The 26096-nt window shown below is 47.2% G+C and overlaps 3 protein-coding genes across 4 annotated transcripts; 2 read left to right on the forward strand and 1 right to left on the reverse strand.

Moving 5' to 3' along the window:
• The first annotated feature begins 2764 nt into the window (after positions 1-2764).
• On the forward strand, positions 2765-3708 carry LOC112880052 (L10-interacting MYB domain-containing protein-like). Its single transcript, XM_025944515.1, has 3 exons — positions 2765-2985; positions 3067-3076; positions 3151-3708. Exons 1-3 carry the CDS (start codon positions 2765-2767, stop codon positions 3706-3708), a joined length of 789 nt encoding a protein of 262 aa, XP_025800300.1.
• Positions 3709-9448: 5740 nt separating this feature from the next.
• On the reverse strand, positions 9449-12061 carry LOC112883165. Its single transcript, XM_025948418.1, has 2 exons — positions 11553-12061; positions 9449-9974 (listed from the first exon to the last, which is right to left on the reverse strand). Exons 1-2 carry the CDS (start codon positions 11846-11848, stop codon positions 9713-9715), a joined length of 558 nt encoding a protein of 185 aa, XP_025804203.1. The 5' UTR covers positions 11849-12061; the 3' UTR covers positions 9449-9712.
• Positions 12062-15411: 3350 nt separating this feature from the next.
• On the forward strand, positions 15412-21673 carry LOC112883186. Of its 2 annotated transcripts, none has more exons than XM_025948447.1 (3): positions 15412-15729; positions 15820-15963; positions 21408-21673. In XM_025948447.1, exons 1-3 carry the CDS (start codon positions 15511-15513, stop codon positions 21549-21551), a joined length of 507 nt encoding a protein of 168 aa, XP_025804232.1. In that variant the 5' UTR covers positions 15412-15510; the 3' UTR covers positions 21552-21673. The 2 variants fall into 2 exon arrangements, with proteins under 2 accessions (XP_025804232.1, XP_025804231.1); XM_025948446.1 differs by lacking the exons at positions 15412-15729; positions 15820-15963 and adding exons at positions 19562-19897; positions 20011-20154.
• Positions 21674-26096: the final 4423 nt, after the last annotated feature.

Raw genomic sequence — 26096 nt, forward strand, 5'->3', positions numbered from 1 at the left:
ATGTTACCACCCAAATTGTCAAAGTCTTTCGGTGATACATTGGCGCATCCAGCGTTCAATGAGCAGTCAAAACATTGAACAGGTATTGGCAGTAAGCGTAGATGACAGAGGCATACCTGGTTGCACAAAATTTATCTGGACGTTTAAACTCCTTGCTAGCAAGGCGCTGGCGGCCTCCTCCTGCTTGATGTCAGCAAACTGGTGTTGTTCCTGCTGCAGCACCTCATGATCGTCGAACTGATCCTGCTGCAGTACCTCATGCGCGTCGACGGAAGAGCGGCGGATCTGCGCGACGGCGGGCCGGCGGACACTCCGCGCAATACCATCCGGCGGGGTTGCCGACGCTCCAAGCATCGGGAGGACGGCATCTCTGCACGGCTTCGATAGGTCGGCGACGCATGCCCGAAGTGACAGCGGGCCAGTGGAGCACCCACGCTCCCTTCCCTCGCTGCCTCGGCACTGCACGCTCGCCCCTGCGCCTCCCTCCGTAGCCAGGTCCCTCGCTCGCCAACCGCCGCACTCCGCGCCGCCCCCAAACCAGCGCCTTAGCTCTCGGTCGTACGGCGCGTCCCGGAGGGCGGCGAGGCTCACCGGCGAGGGGCGGAGGCGCGAAGAGGCAGTGGCGGGGTTGCTCCACGCGAGGGACGACGGCGAGCGGCGGAGCTCCGCCGGGACCCTGCGGAACGAGGAGGAAGGGAAGGGATTAGGCCTCAAACGGGTCGAGGAAGGCGAAGGGAAGCCATGCGTGCAAGGAATCGAGGCGGCGCTCACCGGAGGCGACGGATTTCGACGGCGGCCGGCGGCAATGGAGGAGGAGGAGAAAGGGTTAGGCGAGCAGAAAGCGGATGGCCGGCATGATTTTGGCGAGTGGACGTGGGGCAGGGGGCGGCGCGTTTTTGCCGAGCGGTGATGCGGGATTATGGAGCGGCTAGGATTATCTAGCGGCAGGACCATAATCGTCAGGTGGCGACGGTGGCACCCGGGACACACGATGGAAGATTTCGTTCCTCTTAATCCCTTTTTAGGGCGTGTTTGGCATGACTCTGGAGTCCAACTCCGAAGGGGAGCAGGCCAGAGCCAGCCAAACGTCCCAACTTCGGAGCAAAATGCTCCTTGAGTCGTAGTGGATTTTGGATCGGAGCAACGGAGTACCTGGTTTCCAGCTCCAAACGCTCGTGTTACAAACTTCGTCGTGGAGTTCGGATGAATTTACCCGCCACTGCCACTCGTTACAAGAAAACGATTCGTTTCTATCTTTTCTTCTCTCCCGAACGCGTCTCTCCCGCTCCCCACATCCACCGCCCCTTCTGCCCTATCCGCCGCCGCCCGGGAGGCCACCCGCCGCCGCCCCTCCTCCGGGCCCCCGCCGCCCTCCGGTCCCCCGCCGGCCTCCGGCCCCCCGCCGCATCGCCCACCGCCACGACTCCCCCCGCCGCCGCATCTCCCCCCAGGCGCATCCGCCCGCCGCCGCATCCGCCCCCGCCGCATCGCCCCCACCGCCACGACTCCCCCCGCCGCATCTCCCCCCCGCCGCCGCATCTCCCCCCCCCCCCCCCCCGCCGCCGCCCCTCCTCCGGGCCCCCGCCGGCCTCCGGCCCCCGCCGCATCGCCCACCGCCGTGATTCCCCCCCGCCGCCGCATCTCCCACCGCCGCGACTCCCCCCGCCGCATCTCCCCCCCCGCCGCCGCATCTCCCCCCCGGCGCATCCGCCCGCCGCCGCATCCGCCCCCGCCGCATCGCCCCCCACCGCCACGACTCCCCCGCCGCATCTCCCCCCCCCCCCCCCGCCGCCGCCCCTCCTCCGGGACCCCGCCGCCCTCTGGTCCCCCGCCGCATCGCCCACCGCCGCGATTCCCCCCCGCCGCCGCATCTCCCACCGCCGCGACTCCCCCCCCCTCCCCCCGCCGTATCTCCATCCGCCGGCAAGGTTAGTACAATTGCAAAGTATTCTGTGTTCATCTGTTGTTGACATTCCCATGTTCATCTGTTTCTGCTGGCAATGCAGTCGAATGCCTCCACTGGCCCCCAACTATGAACTTGTAGTAGTACCTGAATGAGTAGGGGATTAGTTTCAGTTAACTCCATAACCATCAGCATTACACATATATTAACAAATGTTTCAAGAAAGAACAAATAAAGCAATAAGATCCCAAGTTGCCCAAACAATTGCAGCTCTGCATGTTAAACAAATCCCTTAGTTCCAAACCGATAATCATAACAACTGCAATAGCAATTACAATAGGCTGCTCTTTGATATCACAACTGCAATAGCAATTACAAATCCCTTAGTTCCCAGTGTAAGTATGATATCACACATGCTGGTGATCTATCATATCCGGTGGTACAAGTCACATAGATACGGTAGTTCTTCCTTATAAGGCGCAACAGAAGACCAACACAGAAAGGAAGCTTCTTCCTAAGGTCCATGGAATCCACCTCTCTGAAAAAAAATCCACCATCGACAGTTTAGTGAATATTGGATTGCAGAAAAAGGGTTTTAGGGTTTCCTATCATATCTAAGGACCAAGAAAGAATTTCACCAAAAGTCCATTAGAACCTCCTTTTTTTCAAATAAGAATTAAGGTGATACTGGATGAGCTTGCAAGCTTGAAAGAAATAGTACACATAGAAATAACAGTGAGCTATTTTTCTGTGCCTATGCCTGTTGATTGGCCTTTTTTTTAATATTGCTGAGAGGTGTCAGCGACATGTTATTGGGGATGTTTTGGAGGATAGAAATTGATGATTTCTAAGTTGTTTTAGATGGTTGAAATTGATTGGAATGCTGTCAACACTCGGGAACTTTGCAAATTGTTTGCTGAACAAGTTCGTAGAGGGAATCGCCCCAACACGTATTTGAATTCGGTTGGGTATGCTGAAGTTGAGAAAGGGATGAAAGATAGACTCGGTATTGAGGTGAGCAAGCTGCAAATAAAAAACAAATGGGACAAGCTGAAAGAAGATTTCAAGGCATGGAAAAAATTGTTGTTGAGGCAAACAGGAACAGGTTGGTGTCCTACAAAGGGCACCATCGTTATGGACGACGAATGGTGGAAGAAAGCTAGAGCGGTAAGTGTTGAGCTGTTGCTTACATGTTGCATCTTTGTGTACATTTTAGGTTGTATTTATGTGGTTTTTGCATCTTTCAGGACATTCCAGGTTGTGGAAAATTCAGGAAACAAGGACTCCAAAATGAAGAGGAACTACAAGTGTGTTTTGGTAGCATCATTAGTATTGGTACAGATCATTGGTCTCCGCATATGGCGAGTGCTGAGGAAGGACAAAATGGCACCAATGAAGAAGACACAGCAGAGGGTGCAGCTGATATTGGTCAAAATAGCACCAATGAAGGGGACACACAAGAGGATCCATCTCCTGTCAATGAAAATGGCAAAAGAGCACCAAGGTTTATCCAAGAAAAAGGCAAGAAGCCGAAAACAGGGACTGCATTACTCATTCAAGAGGCAGTGACATCCATGGCTACTTCAGCTAGCTCTTATGCTTCCAAGAAAGAAGGAAAATATTCTATTGATGAAGTGATGGGACACGTTCTTGCTTGTGGTGCCGATTATGAGACCAATGAATATTTCATTGCATCTGAATTATTTGTGAAGAAGGAACAGAGAGAAATGTTCATGACGTTTCCTTCTAATGAGTTTAGGTTCAGCTGGCTTACTAGGAAGTATATGGGCAAGTATGGAAAGTAGAGATTGTGTGGCTCCTTTCATGGTTTGACTTGTGTCATGTGTTTTTTCCAGATTTTGGGGCTCCTATGTTTTTTTCAGATTGTTAAACATGTATCCTGTATCATGTATCATGATCTTTTTCAGCTTGTGTCACTTAATAATTTCTTGTATTTTCAGATGTCAGAAAGTGAGAGTGACAGTTCTAGTGATGATGGTGACCAGTTTTTAGACATTATCACCAAAGGTGCTAAACTTGCTGAGATCTATTGTGATTTGTATTTGCACAAGGCTCCACCAAGAGTATCAATTCAAACTGGAATTGGATGGTTACAAGAGACCCTGAATACACCAGGAGAGTGTCACAAAATGCTTCGGATGAACACAGAAATATTCATTGATCTTCATGATGTATTGGTTGAGAGGTACGGGCTACAACCATCCAAACATATGAATACTTATGAGATACTTGCAATTTTCCTCTTCATTTGTTCCGGTTGTGAGTCCAATTGGAGGTGCCAAAACAAGTTCAAACACTCAGGTGAAACTATTAGTAGAAAATTTCATGAGGTGCTAGATTGTCTGGTGGCGATGGCTGAACAGTACTTGAGACCAACCAATCCTAATTTTCCCACCGTCCACAAGAGGATTCGGAATGATAAAAGAGCATATCCACACTTCAAGGATTGCATTGGTGCACTTGATGGCACTCATATTCGTGTCTCTGTTTCACCTGATGAACAAGTCAGGTACATTGGAAAGACGGGCATTCCAACTCAAAATGTGCTTGCTGTTTGTGATTTTGATATGCGTTTCACCTATGTGGCTGCTGGTCAACCGGGGTCTTACCATGACACAAGTGTATTGTACCATGCATTTGAGGTAGATGAAGATCACTTCCCACATCCTCCAGAAGGGAAGTATTATGTTGTAGATGCGGGCTATCCTAACCGTCCGGGATACTTGGCTCCATACAAAGGTGAAAGATATCATTTGCCCGAGTGGCATAGAGGTATGGAACCTAATAGTCCAAAAGAGAAGTTCAATCGGGTGCACTCGTCTGTTCGTAACATTATTGAGCGGACATTTGGACTATGGAAGATGAAATGGCAAATATTGTACAAAATGCCTAAATATACCATGCACACACAAAAAAAGATTGTTGCTGCCACTATGGTCCTCCACAATTTCATTCGTGAGCACTCAAGTGGTGATGTGGATTTTGCTAACTTTGATCGAGATCCTAACTTCGTGCCTACAATCCCTGATAGGTACAACAAGTATGCAGTGTCACCACATGCCTCTGATGATTCAACAACTGAAGCAAGCTTTCTTACCATGGATGAATTTCGCGATAGAATAGCGACATCTCTTTCTCTAGCTTGGAATTAAAATCTAATGTTTAGTTTAGAAGGTTAGATGAAGACAATGGCCTTGTAATATTTTAGTAATTGTGATTAGTACAATGACTCATTTCTCAGTATCGTGGGCAAATATTTCAATTTCCTTTGATGAATTAACGGCAAAAACAATTACATATGCTTCATCATGCTCAACAAACATACATTCAATAAACAGGGGTAAGAATATCTTTCCACACTCAAAAACCTCTTTTCTGGAGCTGTGGACACCAATCTTGCCAAACGCCACAAAAACTCCAGAGCAGAGTTGCTCCACCCTGGAGTTCTGGAGCAGAGCAGCTTCGGGACGGAGCAGAGCCCTGCCAAACACGCCCTTAGTAGTAGTAGATAGTAGAGAGGGGAATGACTGCACTAGGGGCCCTCGTTTGCTACCACGACAACCCAGAAGACCAAGGAGCTCCAGCACGTAATTAGCGGATCATTGGTTTTGAGATAAATTTCAAGACGCGGATGATTCATTCTCTTTTCTTGTTAAGTTTGTCCCCATAATCACTTCACCTAGATTGTTCAACATAATTTATTTGTTCTGGATCTAGAGAGATTCGTTTTGTCAGGATTGCATTGATTTTATTTGCTAGTGGTTGTTTTAGCGGAATGTTCATGATGATTTTGGATTAGAGCTGCTCTGTCACATCCGGCCACAAGAGGCAAGCAGTGCATTCTCAACCTGATGCTTTCTCCCCTTGGACAAGTGACAAGTCTATAATTTCCTTGGTTCATTTTTTACAGAGCATCGGTACTTCTTTTTTAATCAATTTGGTTCTGACAATGCATCATTGGTGGCGCGATCTTGATGTTACCATCACCTAACGCACCAGGTCCGGAGAGATGGGGAGGAAGAAGCGATTGGTTGGTTGTCGGCGGTTTTTAAATGCAAAATCCAATCGGAGAGCAATCTTACTTACTCATATATTTGTATCACTAATCTAGTTCCACAGATATAATATCAACAAGCTATTTCAAGGATACAAATCTAAAATAAGAGAAAAATACGTAGAGCACACAGAAGAAGTACATAAAAGATCCCATTCTTGAAGATCAGGGCAAGGATCCACCTATCAGCCAGCCAGAAGAAATCAGCAATGGGGGAGGGGCCACCAAGGGTCGGCCGACCCAGGGGGTTGGTCGAACCTGGTCGGCTTCCCGTCCCCCTCTAGCAGAAAGGCTCACATCGTCATCCTCAAATCGGTTTCCAATGTTACCGTACTTACCTAGGTCAAAAACCATCCTCGGAAGACTATAAAAGGAGGAGGAGCATCTCCTCTTTCCACACACCACACTTGAAGCATCTCTCCTTCCATTTAGTTGTGACTTGTAATCCTTAGTCCAGTGGAGCTAGGCTAGAACTCTTCTTAGCGAATTCAAGTCGTCCTCGGGGTCGTTGAGGAACCTTAGGCCCTTGGTATGGCTTTGTATCCAACTTGTCGGTATTCTACTCATAATACAGAGTTAATTCGTGGTTATCATGCTATCTTGATAGTATGTTATACCACATCTTATGCTCTCTCAAGTTATATAACCATATTTAGCTTAGCATTAAGTCCCAACATCGACAGGTTTGGTGTGCTTTCAGGCTTGCGCTAGTTCTACGCCTATCGATCATCATGGTTGGAGTTCGGAGGGGCTAGAGCAGTGATCATGTGCATGGGCGTCGTGCCCAGGGCACATATGAACCATCGAATATGACTGCATCCCACAATGTGTTGGGGGTAGGCGGCAGGTGGTGACAGCCATATCCGTCCCTTGTAGTCCCTGTCGGTGTTTTACCGCCACGCCCACTGAGGGGTACCCCCGAGATGGTGAGTTTATAGGTAGGGTGTCGCCGAGATCAAGAACTCGAAGGTGCAAGGAACATAAAGTTTAGACAGATTCGGACCGCCGAGAGCATAATACCCTACGTCCTGTGTGTGGTTTGTATTGCCTTAGGTGTTGATCGGGTTGATCTTGTTTGGAAGGGGTTCTTGCCCGCTCTTATATAGTTTGGCGGGATAGGGTTACATAAAAATTCTAGCCAGATACGAGCTCAGGAGTCCTACCAGAGTACTTTTCGAGTAGTTTCCTTCTATTCCACTAGTTCTACTACGGTACGAGTAGTTACAATTGGTGTAGGGTGTGGGCCATGTTCCACCCCTATCCTAGAATATGTACGCCATGTGCGCAGTCCTGTGATCCTGGGTCTGACAAACCCCGAGATCTTCGTAGTCGAGTACTGCAGACTTTCAAGTACTTCTGAAGGCGTCTTCGAGTTCTCCCGAACTCCATCTTGAAGGTGTCTTCCGAGTATTTCCTTGGCTGCATCGAGGCTATGAGGTGCTCGTGCCCCGAGTAGTTGCCAAGTCTTCTTTTATATGGGGTGCAATTAAACTCGCACTCCGTATGGAGTAGCCCTTCAAGTCTTAGGTTGACTTGAAGAATCGGGCTGAGGGTCAAATTAGTCTTGAATCTTTTGTCCTTATCTTCTAAAAGATTTAAAAAAGTCGTTGATGACACGTGTCCCGCAGCCCCCGAGCCTTGAATCCAAATCCCCAAGGTCTGAAAAAAAGGATCCAAAGAATCGTGTTATGCAATATATGACCGTAAAGATTTGATGGTTAAGATGGGCAAATTAGTTCAGAAATTCAAAAACCGCTTTTTTCAGGATGAATTCCTAAAAAGATGGTTAACAAATGACTTCTCCAAAAAGCGCCCTAAATTACCACTCAAATCAAACCTTTTTCTTTGAGTCAATGGTTAGATAAGATCTCTGTGTTAAAAATTTGCAAAATCATTTATTTCGGAATAAAATCTCTGAAATAATGGTTAAATAATTATCTTCCCGAGATAAATCTTCAAAAGCCTCTTAAATCAGGTTCTTCTACGAATCTTCCGAATAGTTTTGCGACGTCCAGCCCCCAATCGTGGCCCTTTATATTTATAAGGAGGGGAGGTCTTACCCCATTAGGAGTCGAAACTCATACAGATCTTGTATCAAAATACAACTCCTAACTCGGATTATACAGCTTGGACCGGTCTGATCGGTCTACCGGACCGGTTTGACCGGTTCGATCTGGGCCAAGTGTTCCTGAAGTCATAACTCTCTCATCCAAACTCCAAATCGGATGTTTTGTATATGCATTTTGATTGTCTCGACAAGAACTACGCAATGGTTAAGTCAAATTGATAATTTGACAATGTTTCTTAGACCGGTCTGACCGGTTTCTATGACTGGTCAGGCTGGTTTGCTCAGATTATCCAGCAAACCCTAAATTATGCTAATTTTGGTTGTCAAAACAAAGTATCTACCCATGACATCAACAGGCAGGTATTATTAACTCAGAGCGTTTGCCATAGATCCAACTTCAAACTTCAGCTTAAGGCAAAGCCACCAAACAACTCAGCTCTACCAATGTTTAGAGCAGCCTAACTCCATGGAGTTGGTGATGTGGTGTATTTTCTTGGAGCACCTCTTTCGCATCTCCAACACCTCCAAAATAAACCTAGGGGGAGTTAAGAGATACCAGTTACACAAATATCTCCACCTCCTCATTTTGTTTTATGCTTCTACCGCGCTTGCGTCTCTCCCCCACCGCGCCACCTCCTTCCTCTAGCGTTGCCCCACCCCTTGCACCCACCCCCCCCCCCCCCTCCTCCCATGCCTCCTCCTCCATCCACGCCAAGAGCAATAGCGACGGGTTTCTGGAATAAGAGGTTGGAGTTGGTTCTTTATAAAGATTTGTTGGAATTTTATTCCAGCTTGTTGGAATTAGAGGTTGGTCAGAGCATCAATTGAATTGGGTAAATAACTGTGAACAAGGGTAAGATTGGGAATTCACCATCAAAACCATCTTTTGTGAAGACGAGGGCACCCTCCTAGTCAAACATTCCCTTCAGATAGCTCCAACTTTACATTTCCTTCAAATAGCTTCAACTCTACATGAAACATGCTCTACATACAAGTTCTGGAGTGTGGTAGAAACTAGTGGAGTTGGAGTCATACCAAACAAACCCTAGTATCTGTAAAACCTATAACTCCACATGATTTAGGGGAAGCTAGAAATTTCCATTTGGTATTTCTTCTTTTCATTGTCATGCCAGAAGAAATTGGGCCCTTTCTGCGTTTAATTTTATGATGAAAGTAGGTTGTTTTATGCTCTATGGTAACGTTTCATAGATTCATAATTACAGAGAAAACAGACGAAGCCAATGCTCCCGTACCGACTGACACCTTTCATTTCCATCCAAATAGGACTGACGCCTTTCAGGCTCGTAATCTCGTTCATCCGAGAACATTTTTTAAAAAAAATGAAAAACAAGAGAACATTTTTCTTAACACAAAGGGGGGAACATTAAAAACCCTAGAGCCGGAAACATCAAGCAGCCATGAGAATAAAGTACATACATATGAACAGCATAGCATACTACGATACGTGTATTTCATGTCCAGAATCCAACCCAATAATCCAAACAGTATACAGCCCAACCGGGACCTCATACAAGAACCTAGCAAAGAAACACCAAATCCAATAGCCAATTACACCGTCACTACTAAGGTGATGTTAATAAGAACATTGCATTCCTCCACCACGAAACGAGCTGAAAATACCGTGGCTGGTCTTCACCAATCTCCTTTAGGTGTAAGGGCCCATGCCGATGCTGGAGGCGCCATAGGGTGCGCCACCAGCGGCTTCACGCGACTTTGAGTAGCTGAGGTAGTAGACCTCGCCCAGGATGGCCGTGAAGAAGGTGAAGGCTGCGCCAGCCGCGAAGACACCCTTGCGCACCGTCTCGCAGGAGAGGGGCTCGCCATAGAAGTTGCCCCTGTACCGGGTGTGGTACGCGTTGCGGACTGATCCTGCCAGCAAGCACACCTCCGCGATGAGGAAGGTCACCCTGTCAATGAGGACGAGACAGGTTACTGGTTAATGTTTTTGGATATGCTGAATCAATGTGTTGGGTACCCGAATCTGTTTGACATATGACATTCCTGCACCAAAATATAGTATAGCTCCAATTGTAGGTACTGAATTAAGAAACTCTATTCATGTCATAACAGCTTGAAGCTGGCAGTGACGATGCACCCAGTTCAGGTTTCATCATATGAATTGAGGAAGGGAAGCAAGCAAGCAGCACCGAGAAAAGAGAGACAACTGAAGTGATTCCAAATGAAATTTAACTATGGCACTGGCACTGGCTTTTGCGAATAGATTATTGCAGTTGATTCCACCGGAAGGCTTGCTAGGCAAGGACACAAAGAAAGCAAGGCTATTAATTGATGTTGACTTAGGAAATGTTATTGTCACATGGTGATCCCAAGAGAAACAGATAAACAAATCGATGACAGACTATTAAAAAACTAATGTGGTTCAATAGGTTCATCGAAAAACTTAACAGAAGTCAACTAGTGTGCAAACAAATAATCATAAGCGTAAGTACTAAAGTTTAATCAGTTAGGATATCATATCAAGGCATAGATGGTGAACTGTACCAAGGTACCTAACATTAAGGTCTTGTTGGGCTTCTAAGCGTACAATAGTGAAAGTAGTTTTTTTGAGGCTGCGGATTGTATTAAAAAAATCACTCATTTGAGACTGGAAGGGCTTTCAACGTCTCCATGACATCACAGAAAAATATATTCAGTAACTGTTACACTAAAACTCTTGGGAGACACTAAATCCTACAAAGTGACCCATACAAGTACACTAGGAGCAGTTGGACATCTACCATCACCAACATAGAAAATATAGCAGATCTACGGCATGTACTGAAGTCGACCACTAATAGCTTCGTACCAAGAATTAGTTAGATTCCTAGCAGAGCTTAGCTTGCACGAGGCTACAGAAATGTCAAAAGTGAAGGACACGACTGTTATCAACTTTGAGGTGCTGAATGGCGTGCAAGTGTAGCTCCTGTAATGGAAGCAAAAGCCACATGCCAGCAGGGGACTAAACCGGAAAAGGTGGGAGTAATACCTTGCATCTGGATAGAGAAGCAGTAGTACTATCTGATGGATCTCAGTAACTCACCACTCCCTCACCCAAAACTAATAGAAGGAAGCACTGGTTAAGTACTTGAATTTTGATTTTGTATAGACAAGAAAGCGACATTTTACCGCTAGAAGAGCACGAGGCGCTTCACCTACGATTCAAATTAGAAGAGGGGGGAATGCCCCAGCGCAAAGATTCAGTTCAAAATTGCAAGATCCGGCTTCAGACCACCCTGCGGCAAACGGATCTTAGGCAGTTAGGCTCTTAGCTAGCGCCGTGCGCTAGCAGCTCAGACCACACAAAACACGATTTGCAGATCCCAATTCAATCCGCTCCCAGAACCATCCCCTGGGATTGGATCTCGGAGAGCAGAGCACGGGATCACCCGCCCAATCTAGCGTTGCCGGTTACCACTACGCCCCCGGCCGCAGCGGAGACAAGCAATCGAATCGACGGGTGGGCGTGGTCAGTCGAGCTCGCTTACCATGTGAAGAGGAAGAGGATGAGCGCGCAGGCGCGGGAGCCCCCGGGCTTGAGGCCGCGTCCGCAGCAGAAGCATCGGCTGGCGGTCATGAGCACGACCTGCGCGGCGGCGAGCAGGAGCAGCGCGCCGACGCCGTAGCCCGTGGCGATGTCGGAGTCGTAGACGCAGTAGTCGTACTCCTTGGCGGCGTCCGGGGTGACGGTGGCCCGGCTCCGGCGCTGCTCAGCGGCGACGCCCAGCCCGAAGGCGATCACGTCCAGGAGGATCACCACCGCCTGCACGATGATGGACGCCATCGCGCTCTGCTAGCTTCTAGGCCCCCGCGCGCCGCCGCTCCCCTCCTTCGGTTCGCTGCGCCCCTCTCCCTTGCGGCTGGCTGGTGGTGTGGCGGTGTCCTGGGGGCTGGGGGTGGTGGTGAGCTTGAGCTAGCTGGGGGTGGGAGGTGGTGGGTGTAGTTAAAGGCGGTGCGGTCGCGTGTCGGTGTAGAGTGCGGCGCGGAGCAGAGCAAGGGAGAGGAGTGAGACTAGGAGGAGCCTCTGCTTTTGGGTGGGTAGTCACGCGGCGGATCTGGTCGTGGTGCTGAAGGGGACCGCCCAACGAATGCGGGAGGTGGGTGGGGGCCCGCACGGCAGCCGCTACCGGACGGGCGTTGCGTTGCGCTCCCCTGCCGCCGGGTTGGTGCGCTTGGCTTGTCGTCGCCGACGCCCCGGTTCCCCACGGCCTCGGCCCTCGGAGGCGAGTGCCACGGCCCGCGGCTGTAGGAGAGCTCGAATACGCACCCGGCAGTCCGGCACGACGTGTACACGCCGCTAGAGATCCATATGCTTTTCCATGCGTGCTGTGCTCCATGTATTCTACAGTACATTTCTTTATTTCCGAAGTAAAGATATTCTACATTTCTATGATGCTCTACCGATTGATGGTTTCCAGGTTGTGCACGGAGGCCACGCCTAGCACAGGCGTGTCTTTCGTGGGCTCCATCTAATTCTGATTCTTTATAAAAACTAATTTTTTGCGAGAAGTGATTATGTGGCTAATAATGATTTTATTTGATTCTCTAGCATAAACTCTAAATCAGGAGAGAGAAAATTACTTGATAGAATCAGGAGCAGCTACTTTTTCAGCTCCCAGCTTCTTAGTTTATTTCTCTTAAAAACCGTTTGGCAGAGCTCCTGCTAAATTAAGCAAAGAATCAGCTCTAAAAGCTCTGTCAAACGCACCTTTAGTGCTCACCACTCACCAGTTGTTCCTTGCTAGCAATAGGGCGATGCACATAATTCCACACTGCAAAGGTTAGTTGTGTCAGAATTACTTACACCCCCTCCATCCCCCCCCCCCCCCGGTCGCCCCTCCCAGGTGACACGGGGGCGCCCCGCGCTGCTGCCCACCACCCCACCCTGGGCCGCCGCTACCGCCGGCGACCATCTGGGTGGCGGCCCACGGCCGAGCTGAAGCCGGCTTTGCTTGCAGTCTCCCCCTTCCCTCTCTCTTCGCTCCCGTCTCCCTCTCCCCGACCTTCAAGCCTTCGCTCGTTGACGCTCCTCTGCCAGCCGCCAAGCCGGATCAGGCCTCCTCCCGGCCGGATCCAGGGTTCCCCGAGCCGGATCCGTCACCGCCCCCCCCTCCCAGCCGACTGGCGTGCTGCGCCTTCGGGTGGCCGGGGGTCGTGGCCGCTTCACCGCCTCCATTGCTCGCCCCAGGGCGGGTCACCGGGCGCTTGCGCCGCCTCCAGACAGGCACTCTTCATCGCGGGGGCCGAGGCCAGCGCTTTACGCGGAGTCGCGGGGGGCGGGGGGAGGAGGGGGCAGTGCTCTCTCAGCTCGGTTGCTAGCCGCCGGCCTTCGGCCGGGGGTGTTAGCCCCCACTCGCTCCACCCTTCCACTGGCGTCTGGGTGGTTGGCTCTACCCCTCGCTGGCCGTCCCCACCTGGTGGCCTCCTGCGGCAGGGTGCCGGCCTGCGAGCTTTTCCAATGCTGTGGCGGCGACGTTCTAAGGAGGGATTAGGAGGGATTAGGGTGGAGGCAAAAGCCTTAGGTCCGCTTGCGGGCCGATGACAGCGACGCCCTCAGACGCCATTCACCTTCTTGGAGACGTCATTTTTCCTCCTCTTCCCTCCTCTCTGGTGTGTTTTACGAGTGAAAGCCTTGACCATGTTGGTCGGATGACAACGGCGTATGTGGTGTCATTCCCTCCCTTGGGGCGTCGTCTTGGAAGCTTTGGAAGCTCTGGTGGTGGTCGTCAGCTCTCCTTGGAGAGTTTCCGCTTCTGCGCCTGCCTTCACTCTGTTTCTTCTATATCATCCGGGTTGCGTAGGTCGTCGTCTGGCGGATGCATTGCCTCCCCTCTCGTCGTTGGTGGATACTTTGCCGCCGTTCTACTCTGGCGGATGCTTTACCACCATCTTCATGTTGGTTCGCTTCAGGCGAATGCTTTGCCACCTTGGTCGGGTGAATGCTTTACCACCTTTGATGTGTTGATTGATCTTTGCACCCTTGATGTTATAGTATATTTTAGCAGATTCAGCTGTATGATGGTGTCTAGATTTGAGGGTTGGTGTGTGTCTCCTCCCCTATTATTCTTGCTATTGGGGTCGCCTACCTATTGCTTGGTGGAGCTCTGTTTCCGCTTAATAGTATCTGCCTAATCTTTTTAATGAAATACGTGCTTAGGCACACGTTAAAAAAAAAGTTCAGTAACTTCTTTTTTAAAGAAAAAAATGGATCCAAGTTCTGAAGTTCATTCTCTGGACGTATCCAAAAACACGTAACAAGAGGCCGTAGGGAAGCAAGCGCTTTCTAGTTCCGCGTTTTATAAGCACCGGCACGCAACGCAACAAGCAAGCACATTTTCTTTTTCAGGACTACGCAACACACGGTTGTTTTGACGGTGTGTTCGTTGGTTCTGCGTGCCGGTGCCACGCTGTGCTCCTGGACCGTCTCGTGCGTAGGGCCGCAGGCACACTGGTGGTTGTTGGTCAAGGGTCCTCCCGCTCGTGACAACTTGCTTGCGTGCACACCTGTTAATAGTATAAATCTGGCGCTGGTCTTGCCATGGATCGCCACGAGTTCTCTCGGCAGATCAGCAAATGGGCCGGAGCACTGGAGCAGTGTCAGAATTTTATTTTTTTCTTATTATCTATCTATTTATTTATTTATCCAATGTTTTGTGCTTTGCGACGAGGCGTGGGTGATTGACGCCGGGGCATAGCGTCAGAAATTTTGAAAAAAATTCAGACAAGTGATGCTCTGCAAATGCTTGCACGGCTTGGCTCATGCGCCCGACACATAGCACTCGTATCTCGAGATAGATTTCTTCTACTAGTAGTTCCTACTTGGTGATAGATTGAATACGGCTGCACAAGATGTAGGCCCAGCTGTGCTTAGGTGACGGGATTAAAAAAGTGATATTGACATCAATACAAGATTGCTACAAGATAATTGTGCAAGGAATGGGATTGTAAGTATTGTAGTATAATTCTCGGAGTACGTGTGACTGCCGAGTCTACAATATTTTACTTGTGAGTATACCAGGGTTGCATGAGATGAAGAGAGTGGATAATATCTGGCTTACCAGGATCGATTTGTGCAGGTACGGGCTACACCACTACACTTAAGTCGACTGTAAGTCGTCTTACTAACAAGCGGGTGATCCTAAGTTTTTCAAATTGTTGGAGCCCGTCATTTTCACAACATAAAAAACAAGCAAAACATACGAATCTTAACCACAAAAGATTGAATTTTAGGAATATTAATACGAATGAAAAAAATGAAAAGAAAAGATACAGCAGCTCGTGGCCTCGTGGGCTTTCTTTCTTTCTTTGTTTTGCTGTCCCTTTGGAGGCAACGATGCGTCGGTCACTCGTCATCCATCATTGCGCCAAATCTGCCCGGGACTCGGACCGCAGTCAGCCACCGAACCGGAGGAGGCAGGAGCAGAAGCCAAACAGGCTTGCGAGAAGATGCCGCCGCCGCCGCCGGTTGATCCGCAGCGGCTGTCGCCGGCGGAGTCCCGGGAGCGGACGCTGCACTTCTTCCACGGCCTGGGCGTGGACGTGCCCCTCCCGGCATCGGCCGAGCGCGCCGACGCCTGCTCCGCGCTCGTCCGCGCCATCGTCTCCTCCGCCACCGTCTCCTCGTCGCGCGTCTCCTGCACCCTCACCATCTCCCCCGGCGTCGCGGTGAGCGCCCTGCTTCTCAAGTAGCTCTCTCGATCCATCACAGTCTCTCTGCCTCTCCTGATTACCTCCGGGCCGGCGCGTTGGGTGCAGAACCAGTACAACACGCTCCACGGCGGCGCGGTGGCGGCCGTAGCGGAGGCCGTCGGGATGGCGTGCGCGCGCGCCGCGGCGGGGGACAAGGAGATGTTCCTCGGCGAGCTCAGCACCGCGTACCTCGCCGCCGCGCGAGTCAACGTGAGCATCCTCGAGAAACTCTCATACACCCTCTGATGTGCAGATTTTGTTTCCCCCCAATTGTTTCTTCCATCGCCATCCAGCACTCGCTGTGCAGGATCGAGTCGATCTTCACAAACAACAGTGCTCTGTGCTTTGAGGAAATTTCTTGAAGTAGTTCAAAGATCTAGCTCCTTGATAATTTGCAGCGATTGGTTGATCTCTCGATCCAGAGAGAGACAGACAGACAGACAGACAGACAGACCAAAATTAAGCTAGAACGCCGAGCATCCGGGGTGACCGTCGTGTCTAGAATATTTGCTTGTGAAATAGTATGCCAGGGTTGCAAGAGATGAATAAGGGCAACTCCAACCAACCCCTCAAATTCGAACCCCTACTCTCTCATACGAGGACCTCTCACCCATATTCTAGCCCCCTACTTGTCTATGCACTCCAACCAAACTCTCATTTAGATCCTTATATTTCCTCTCGTATCTACTTTATTCATATTTTGTAACTAACAAAGTTTACTTTTCGTATATGTAAATCATAATTTTTGCAACCACAATTTGTGGAAGGATAATATTTGCAACATTTTTAACTGTTATTTTAAAGCATGTTTTGAGGTTATTTTTTTAACCAAAAATCGATGAGGGCGGGGTCGCGATTCAGAGGCTTCCGAGCCATGGCGCGAGTCGCGGTAGTTGGTGGCGGGGACGGATGAGGGCTCGTGTAGGAGTTCCTATATCTAGGAGGTCGGGGGTATGGACAAGAGTTCGGATGAGAGAGGAGGCTCAGGTGAGGCGTCGGTTGGAGACAATTTTTCGCGTCTGAACCCTCAAAAGATGAGTAGGGGTTTGGATGAGGCATTGGTTGGAGTTGTCCTAAGGTCCCGTTTGGAAGCCTGGGTGGATTTTGGAATCCTGAATTTTGGATGGATTTGCAAAATTTAGATTATGACTAGAATCTGAATAGTGCTGTCTGGATTCTTGGACTCTAGAATCAGATTTTTTTGGATTTTGGTTCATACATTTCTTATATGCCCTTGATATTTTTTTCTTTCGGCCACCAAATGGAGCACTACTTTCCACCAATACATATGACCTTTAACCTGATCAAACTGCTGCTCAACATTACTCACGAAGACACATAAAGATACAACGTGCAAGAGTACAATCATGTAGATATAAAAGCAGTACAAACACCCTCACACCTTCCCTACTAGGGCACCTTTTGGACGAGATTCTAGATTTTGGAGAAGTTAGATTTTGATGGATTAAGAAAATTTGGTTTACATTTGAAAAGGCTATGACACCTCTCGTACCATAACTAATGCAATTTTGTAATCCTTAAAAAAAATGCAATTTCGTATTTCATTTTGTATCCATTTCACCGGTCTATGAGATATCTCTATTAAGGACTATAAGGACTATACTGTAAAATGGTAAGGATATTTCCATCTTATCTCTTCTCCCTCCCATTGACTGTTTCTCCGATTCTACTCTCTCTCTCTCTCTCCCGTGATCCCGTTTCTCTCCCCTATCGACCAAGGAGATTGCAGCAGGCCCAGCGGGTGGCCTCTCAGCTGCGGGCGGGGAACGGTGCCGGCCGCGGCAGCCGCACGTGCCGCCTGGCCGGCCACGGCGGGAAGCGGCGGCGCGTGCCTCCTAGCCGGCCTCGGCTGGGAGCGGCGGCGCCGGGCCAGCCGCATATGGGCGAGCAGCGGCACGTGCGGCCCGCGTGCGGGGAGTGGCACCGCCGGGCTGGCATCCGCCTAGCTTCTGGGATTATAGGAATCCGAAAATCCAATTTCTGTAATCCTTCCGGCCCGTTTGGAAGCTGGCCAGATTCTAGCATTTGGATTCTGAGAATATGAGGGTTTCAAACGGGCCCTAAAATGGATAATACTCCATCCGTCTAAAAAAATACAACTGTCGTTTCTGAAAGAGTCAAACAATTTTAACTTTGATCAAATTTATATAAAGATACGAACATTCATTTATATCTCTAAATAGATTTAATACGAAGATATATTACATGATTAATCTAATGATATTTATTTGTAATATAAATGTTAGTACTAAGTTTGATCAAATTTGGGATTGCTTGACTGCTCCGGAAGCGAGAGTTGTATTTTTTTTAAAGGAGTAATTGGGAACAATTTGTGTGGTACGCGGGTACGGACTGCTACTACCATGGAACGAGTGGTAGCTCTGTTAGCTGTCGGCTCAAATAATAGGAAGGGGTCTCTTGACAGAAACCGGTTTGGGGACATCCTTTTCGATTTCTTGTTGCTTCTTGTAACTTTTTTATGCAATTCAGAACTGCATCTCATGGTTTATTTGAGCATATAACTCACTTTAAAAGAAAAGAATTAACTTAAATCGAAAACTTGATAAAAAGAAAAACAGCTGCACGGTACCGGCCCAGGCGGCCAGGCCCACAGCCTCCGGCCTGCCTCTTCTTTCTCCCTTCTCTCTCGTCGCGGCGCTCGCGGACCTCTTCTAGAAGGTCTTGGGCGGTTGCGCCCCACCCGATTTCAGGTGGCTGGCCAACATCGTCTCTCATTTATTTGGATATCCTAATCTAAACTTTAGCTCAACTGTTAAAGATTAGATCCTCAAATGAAGAGTTTAAGTTTAAATTTTTTGCTTAGTTTTGAGGTCTAAAATTTAGATTAGAATATTAAAAAGATACCTTTTCCCTTTAATTATGACGGGCAGTTAGAGAGAGAGAGGGGTGAATGTGAAGATAGGATGTGTTTCTTCCTACTCTAAACCACTTTTAGACTTTTTAGCACACCTTGAAGGGCTAATGGTCTAATAAGGTCTAAACTTTGGACATGCATTTTTAAACCACCTGTTTGGTTCTTCAAGATCCAAAAGTGGACTAAAAGTGCAGATCTAATCTCTAGATCATGGGAACCAAACAAGCTCTAAAACCCCGTTTAATTTCGAGGGACTTAGCCTCGTCACTTTAAAAAATCTTACTATTTAGAAATATTAAATAAAATCTATTTATAAAATTTTATACGGTGCTAATCTGCAAGACGAATTTAATGAGTTTAATTAATATATAATTTACTATTACAATAATACTATATTGACCCTACATTAATCATAAATTAATATACCTCATTAAATTCGTCACGTGAATTTTTAGGTTCTGCAATTAATTTTATAATTAAATTTTATTTAAGATTTCTAAATAACAATAACAAGATTCTTTTGATAGCGCTCCGGAACAAACACCACTAGGGCTAATCCCAATGGAAGTTTCATGGGATGTTTCATGGCACTAATTAGCCTGCCACATCAGCAATTTGGATAATATGGCACATCATTTAAGAAATAAGAGTTTCATGGAGTTTCATGAGGATGAAACTATGTTAACCCATTTCCAAGAACTTGCAAACCGTGTGAAACCTCCATTGAGAGTGTTTTGTTTCATCTTCACACAATTGAGTAAATTCTATTGGTTATTTATTTGCAGTATTTAAGTAGTACGTTGATATATGAAATAGTGAGATAAAACTCTCTATTGAGAGAGAGGCGTTACATCCTTCTTTGTAGAAATGTTGACGTAGTTTTCGTAGAAATGTTGACATGAAACACCGTTGGAAGCCTTAACTCACATGCCCACCCACCCAACCCCGCCCGTGATTAATAAGACGGACTCGCCCCGACCGCAGCCGGAGCAGCAAGAAAAGCGAGCAGCGAAGGTGGGGGAGGAGATGGAGAAGGAGGAGCCGAGGCGGAAGCTATCGCCGGCGGACTCCCGGGCGGTGGCCCTAGCGTTCATCCGCGCCCTGGGCGCCGGCGCGCGCCTCCCGGCCGCGGCCGACCAGCCCGACGCCTACTCCTCGCTCGTCCGCGCCATCCTCTCCTCCGCCGCCGTCTCCGCCTCCCCGGCCCCGCGGGTCTCCTGCACCATCGCCGTCTCGCCCGCCGTGACCGTGAGCTGCGCTTACTACTGCTACTGAGCGCCCCGTTGAAATTCCTCTCTGCTGCTCTGCTCCTGCTCCTGCTTCTTACCTACCTACTGCTCTCGCGGGGGCTGTGCGTGCAGAACGCGTACAACACGCTCCACGGCGGCGCGGTGGCGGCCGTAGCCGAGGCCGTCGGGATGGCGTGCGCGCGGGCTGCTGCCGGGGACAAGGAGATGTTCCTCGGTGAGCTCAGCACCGGTTACCTCGCCGCCGCGCGCCTCGATGTGAGCTTCTAACTAAATCCTCGGCACCACGATGCATTTTGGTTTCCCAACAATTTCGACCTCCATACCATCCGGCATCCATTGAGTGGGTTATTCGTCAAGCTTGTGATACCATGGGGGAATCGGGGTTGGGAAACTTGCTATTGCTTCTTTAATCAGTAAATCCAGTGAATGAGTAACTGTTTGTGTGTCGTTTTACAACCTTTCAGAAATGGGTTTGTTTGATTGAGTGAGGTCTGTTTGTTGTAGGACCTCCACCCAACATTTGAGATCAAGTTTCTTAAAGTTCCATCGCGTTCTGATGTTGACATCTATTTTGAAACAGAGGGTTTAATATGGATTTTGGCCTTTATAATCATTATAAGAGGGTTGGGTTTTCATCCTCAAAAGATCCGAAGTTGTAATAATTTGAGATTTTGATTTGGATGTTATAACTTTCACATTCTAAAAGGTTTTGACTTCTGTATGATTTATATAACCTAAGGAAAAGGATGAGAGAGCTTGAGGTTGCCACTAGTAATTCCTCATCCATTCAGTAGTAATCTGTGTTGTGCTACTTAGTCCTTGTTGGGAAATTGGAATGTGATAAAGCGGACCCTGAGCCTAAATTTTGGGTCTTGATTTGGAATAAATCTACCAGATGCCACTTCATAGGTCTATATTCTTCAACATGCTACTCGCTGTGAAGCGGCGAAGCCCCATCTCAGTGAGACATTAGTGCTTCAGTATCCTTACATTTAACTCCCATAATCATGCAATTTCAGTTTTGAGTCCAGTACATGAGAGTAGGAGAAGTATGAAAACGAAGTATTAAGTTATCTCATCTGCTGATCGCAAAGAGAACCTTGTAGCTAATGAACCCCATTGATGTTGCTGTGAATAGTATACTGCTATCAATTGTTGCCAGTTCCATAAACTTGGGAAGGGCAGCACAGAACTTGTTTTTTCACTGTTGCCATAATTCATTTTTCTGTGCTGTCTTTGTACTAGGGTTGCTAAGTTTCTTTTCAAGCATTACAAATCCACTCCCAAAATTTCATGGCATTACCACTCTCCACCGAAGTTAAAACTCGAACGTAATACTTCTAGTAGAAAGGTCTTTCAAACATACTTCTAAAAATCCAGGCAAGTGAATGAATGATAGGAATATAAAGCATTAAAGCCATTTGAGTTCTTTCCTCTCATTTTCAGATATTTTACATGTCAGAGTGCAAGCGTTTACTCTCTTAATTCCATTGTCCATGTTCATGCAGTCTGAAGTGGATGTTGAAGCGCAGATACTGAGGAAAGGCAGGTCGGTCGTGGTTACCACTATCGAGTTCAGACTCAAGGACACCAAGAAGCTCTGCTACACATCTCGGGCCACCTTTTACATAATGCCCGTGGCAAGCCTATGAACAATCAAGTTTTATATGTGCAAATTGTTGTATTTACAGGACCAGATTCTGTATTGTGTATAGTTAAATCGGATAACATATATCTGTTGCATTAATGATGAAATAAAAACCATATCGACTCATGATGCCGTGCCGCCGCAACTGTTCCCTGATGAAAGTAAAAAAAACAATCACTAGTAAGGATGCTGTTGGGGCTCAGAGCAATGGTAAATATGCAATTTTCACAAGATATAAAAGCCACCTTTTATTAACTTTTGCTCCTATGGTTTCCAACGGTTGCAGCGGAAAAGATTGTGTTCTGGCTTATCCAGGAAGTGGAAGATTATGACCAAGTGATTCTTCAAGTTTCAGGTCGGAAAATGTCTGTTGTGTTACTTCGTCGTTCCCATCTTCACCAAGGAAGGGATATGCGAGTCCAGGCTATAGATTGCAACAAGTGAGGTTTGAAGAGCCCTCATTTTAGTACATCAAGTCTGTCAGACCCGTGGCCACCAGTGAGATCGAGCCGGGGACGTGAGAGAGGAAATCACGACGGGATCTCGGTATGGTTGAGACTTGAGAGGTGGAAGATGTCCTCTTTCTCTCTGAGTCTGAAACTCTGAATGTTAGATGATGTCCCACCCGCATATTCTGAGGTTCAGTTATACTCGACTCGCGCATTACGTTGTCCGCTGGGCCCCCCATGCTCCACTTTGAAGACGTACTGTTGCTTCCCGCCGACGACGCCGTCACCACTACTTGACGCGTGGGCTGCTCCGCTGCTGTGACAGAGTCCAGCTTGTTTACTCTGGCTTGTTTGACTTAAGGGTTGGTCAAGGCCGGAGTATGTGCACCACCTGCTATATTTCCGACTCTTCTTCTTTTGTTTGAGGAGGCTAAGATTTTTATTTCTTCCTTAGTCCTTCAGTCAGCATGGTATATGAGTTATCCGAATATGGGATAATTCTTCTTGTTCCAAAAAATAAACAGAATATGGGATAATCCTCTATTCTTGCTGGCAACACATTTGACTTTTCTCCAAATCACACGTGCTCAAAATTTCAAATCACAACACAATATCACTTGACTTTTTCTCCGAATGAGATCATATGATTTGGCACAAAAAATGATCATGTTTAGCTAGAAAAAAAAGGAGGATGCCAAAAGTATCTGCAATGGGGCAACCCTCTATCCTTTCGGTCACGTGGTAATCACATCAACCTAACACATCCAGTCATGGCTGTTACAAATGTACCAAACGGTCCACGCCCATCACATCGCGATCATAATCCAGTGGGTCAGCTCCGCACACTCAAAAATCTTATTTAGCGAACATTCGTTGCAATCGTTTCCAACGAACTGCATCGCCGATACACAGGACTTGGGGAGAGGAGGGTGGGGTTGAAGGCGGCCGCAGCGGGAAGGTGGGCGGAACGGCCAGTGGCGAGTTGCCGCTGGCCGCAGGCGGCGGTGGAGGCCGGCGGGGGCGGCACAGTGGAGGGGTTAGGGTTAGGGATTTGGGGTCTGGAGGTTTTGGGGTTCCATGGCCAGCAGGGTTAGTAGGGAGGTCGGGGCCTAGTTGGTGGTTGCGGGTTGTGGGCGGCGAGGTCGGTGGCGATGGCGGCGCCGGCCAGGTGGTGGAGGAGCCTCGGTGGGCAGTGCTGGCGTGCGGGGACGAGCACCGGCAGCGATGCGGGTGCGGGTGGCGGGTGGGGTGGCGAGGCGGGGGCGGGTGGTGGGCGTAGCGGTGCGGCGGCAAGTCGCCGCCGGGCATTGGAGGAAGAAGAAAGAAAGAGGGAAAATAAGGATAGAATAAGGAAGGAGAAAAAAAGGAAGGACCTTCATTCGCTGCGAACGGGTCGCGGCGAGCGACCACCCGCAAGTTTAAAAGTCTTATTTGGTGAATGTTCGTTGCGAGTGGCCCGCACACTTCAACATGCCCACGTTGCTTGGCAAGCAGGCATAGGAACCTGGAAAGTCTCCACATTGTCTTTTATATATACGGAGTACATGCGAAAAAATTCACACCGATGTATCATGACTCGCACTATGATTCAAATGTGCATATTGTAGTTGTGTTCATATCCCAGATACTTTACAATTTTCCCCCTTGAACCACTACTACAACAAACATTTTTAGGGACGGTAAAATAATATTTGCAGGGGATTGCGGTACCTGTTCCTACTTTTCACATCTACAAATAGCTATTTATAGAAGTGGGTAATATGTCCGTACCTATAAATGCATTTTCAGGGACGGATCACCCCATAGCCTGTCACCTGTCCTAGAAATGGTCACCCGTGATCCGTTGTATTGCCAAGGACAGATCACGGGTGACCCGCCCCTACGAATCAATTTTTAAAAAATAAAAAATAGAAAAAAAATCAAAAATAGCAAAATAAAAAAGTAAAAATATCTCAGCCAATCTGCCACCACCACAAGCCTTATACAGAGGTACAATTTTTTCAACGAAATATGCACACTTGCGTTAACCGGGGTTCGAACCGCTTACTTCAAGCTTCGCGTGTACCCTCCTGTCTACCACGCTACACAGTCACTTGTGACTCTATGAGATATGACATTGTTTTATATTAACTCTTAAATAGATTTCTAGTGCAAATACATTTTCAGGGGCGGGTTACACCCCCACGTGCCCCTAAAATTGGTTTTCTATTTTATTCCAAAGATTTGTATAAATTTTGGAATATAGCTAAATAAATAAATAAAAAGATGAAACTTCTAACTATGATTATTGTGAACTAATACATATAATAGATATAGAAAAAAATATCCCAATCATATTTTGTTATATATAAATGTTAGATTGTCGAAACCTCAAAGTATGACTTAAAGTTGTACGAGATACTAGTGTGAGAAGTCGATGAATGATGAGTTTACGGAGAATGTACATCAGACTCTATGCATTATGTTTTGAATCTTCTATTATGATAAAAATTCATTTAAAGTGTGATACCATGCCAATTTACCGAAGATTTGAACCTCTTTTATATAATTGCACTACCATATTCATAATACTTCTAGATTTCAAAATTAGAGAACTTATAATAATCTTTTGAACTATTAAATGATTTTAAATGAAAAGGTTATCATAAACCTCTACAATTTTGGTATAAAGTTTAACTTCATCCAAGATCATATGAAAATATTATGAATTTATTTGTGTGGATCATTTGTAGGGGCGGATCATGCCATCACTCGTTACTGAAAATTACTTTTATGGACAGGTGACGCCTCACCCGTCTTTAGAAATGCATTTCTAAAGACGGGTGATGACATCACCTGCCTCTAACAATAGTGGTCATTTCTAAAGACCCCTCCTAAAAATATATTTTCAGGGGCGGTTCGGAAGCTACGGTAACCCCGCTTCTTTTGTTAGAACGGGTTACTTTTTTTTACCACGCCTAGAAAAAAAAGAGAGTAAAATTTATTTTTATAGCAGTGAACTTGAGTCCTATATATCGTTAACCAAACTTTTCCTATCTTTCTCCTAGCATCATGAAGCACTTTGAAAGCATCAATGCCACCAAAAATATGACATCTAGCTTCAGTAAAAAAATTTGAGTTTTTTTAACTTTTAACGATATTTGATGTGTAACTTCGATTATTTCCTCTATTAAACCTATTTTAAAATCTGATAAATTCATAAGACTATGAAAATACTTTAAAAAAATGCGCATATATGATTTTCATGTCTTCAAACTAAACATTTTAAAAATTATTGACAATCATAGTCCTAAAAAGTTTGACTGTATTTTATCCGAAATGTCAAGTATGCATTCTCGTGCAAACACTATTATTTTAAGTTAGCCACTCCATATTTTGAGAAGGAAGTTAGCAACTCCATATTTTATTTTGAGAAGTTAGCAACTTCATTTGATGCAACATGTTAGGGGCACACGATGATGAAAACCCAGCTTGTGGCAAGTTATGACTTGTGCCCTTAGGCACCTAGCCAGCTTATAGGCCGTGATGTTGATCTCTCTGTATGCGTGGACTATTCTATCCAGCTCCAACTATCCTCCGAATTGTTTGGTTGCTGGGACTGTCTGATCCTACCATCTGGTAGTCATCATCTGAGTACCATTTGACCACGTGCCCGCATCTATTGTCAGCTGCCAAGTGACGGCTATTATTAGGGGCAGGGACTGATACGAGATTTTCATAAGGACAGCTCACAGCTCCCTCGAATCAATGTAGAACGAGGGCCTGAGCGAAAGATCACCAAAGAAATAAAAAGCGGCGCTAGAAATAGAAACATCCCCGGATTGACAGGGATGCAGTGGCTAGCCAGTGATGTTTTCTAATTATAAGTGGCTAGCCAGTAATGTTTTCTAATTATGATGGCATATCACTCTAATTTATTTCTCCCTTAAATTTATTTTTTAACTTATTACTGGGTCGGCCCAATGACCAGAATATTTATAACTTTCAATCCTAAGCTTGATGCAAATTATGAGTTGTAACCTTCTAGTCCTAGGCTCCAAGCCAGCTTATTTTTTAGGCCGTGATGTTGCTTATAGGCCGTGATGTTGCTTTCTCTCCGT

This window comes from Panicum hallii, chromosome 2 (assembly GCF_002211085.1).
Source record: "Panicum hallii strain FIL2 chromosome 2, PHallii_v3.1, whole genome shotgun sequence".
Lineage (NCBI taxonomy): Eukaryota > Viridiplantae > Streptophyta > Magnoliopsida > Poales > Poaceae > Panicum > Panicum hallii.

Coding starts and splice junctions, on each gene's coding strand:
- LOC112880052 (XM_025944515.1), top strand. CDS start 2,765: ATGGTTGAAATTGATTGGAATGCTGTCAACACTCGGGAACTTTGCAAA.
- LOC112883165 (XM_025948418.1), bottom strand. CDS start 11,848: ATGGCGTCCATCATCGTGCAGGCGGTGGTGATCCTCCTGGACGTGATC. Junction 9,975..11,552: donor ATCCTCTTCCTCTTCACATG/GTAAGCGAGCTC, acceptor CCTCATTGACAG/GGTGACCTTCCTCATCGCGG.
- LOC112883186 (XM_025948446.1), top strand. CDS start 19,577: ATGCCCACCCACCCAACCCCGCCCGTGATTAATAAGACGGACTCGCCC. Junction 19,898..20,010: donor CCGTCTCGCCCGCCGTGACC/GTGAGCTGCGCT, acceptor CTGTGCGTGCAG/AACGCGTACAACACGCTCCA. Junction 20,155..21,407: donor TCGCCGCCGCGCGCCTCGAT/GTGAGCTTCTAA, acceptor ATGTTCATGCAG/TCTGAAGTGGATGTTGAAGC.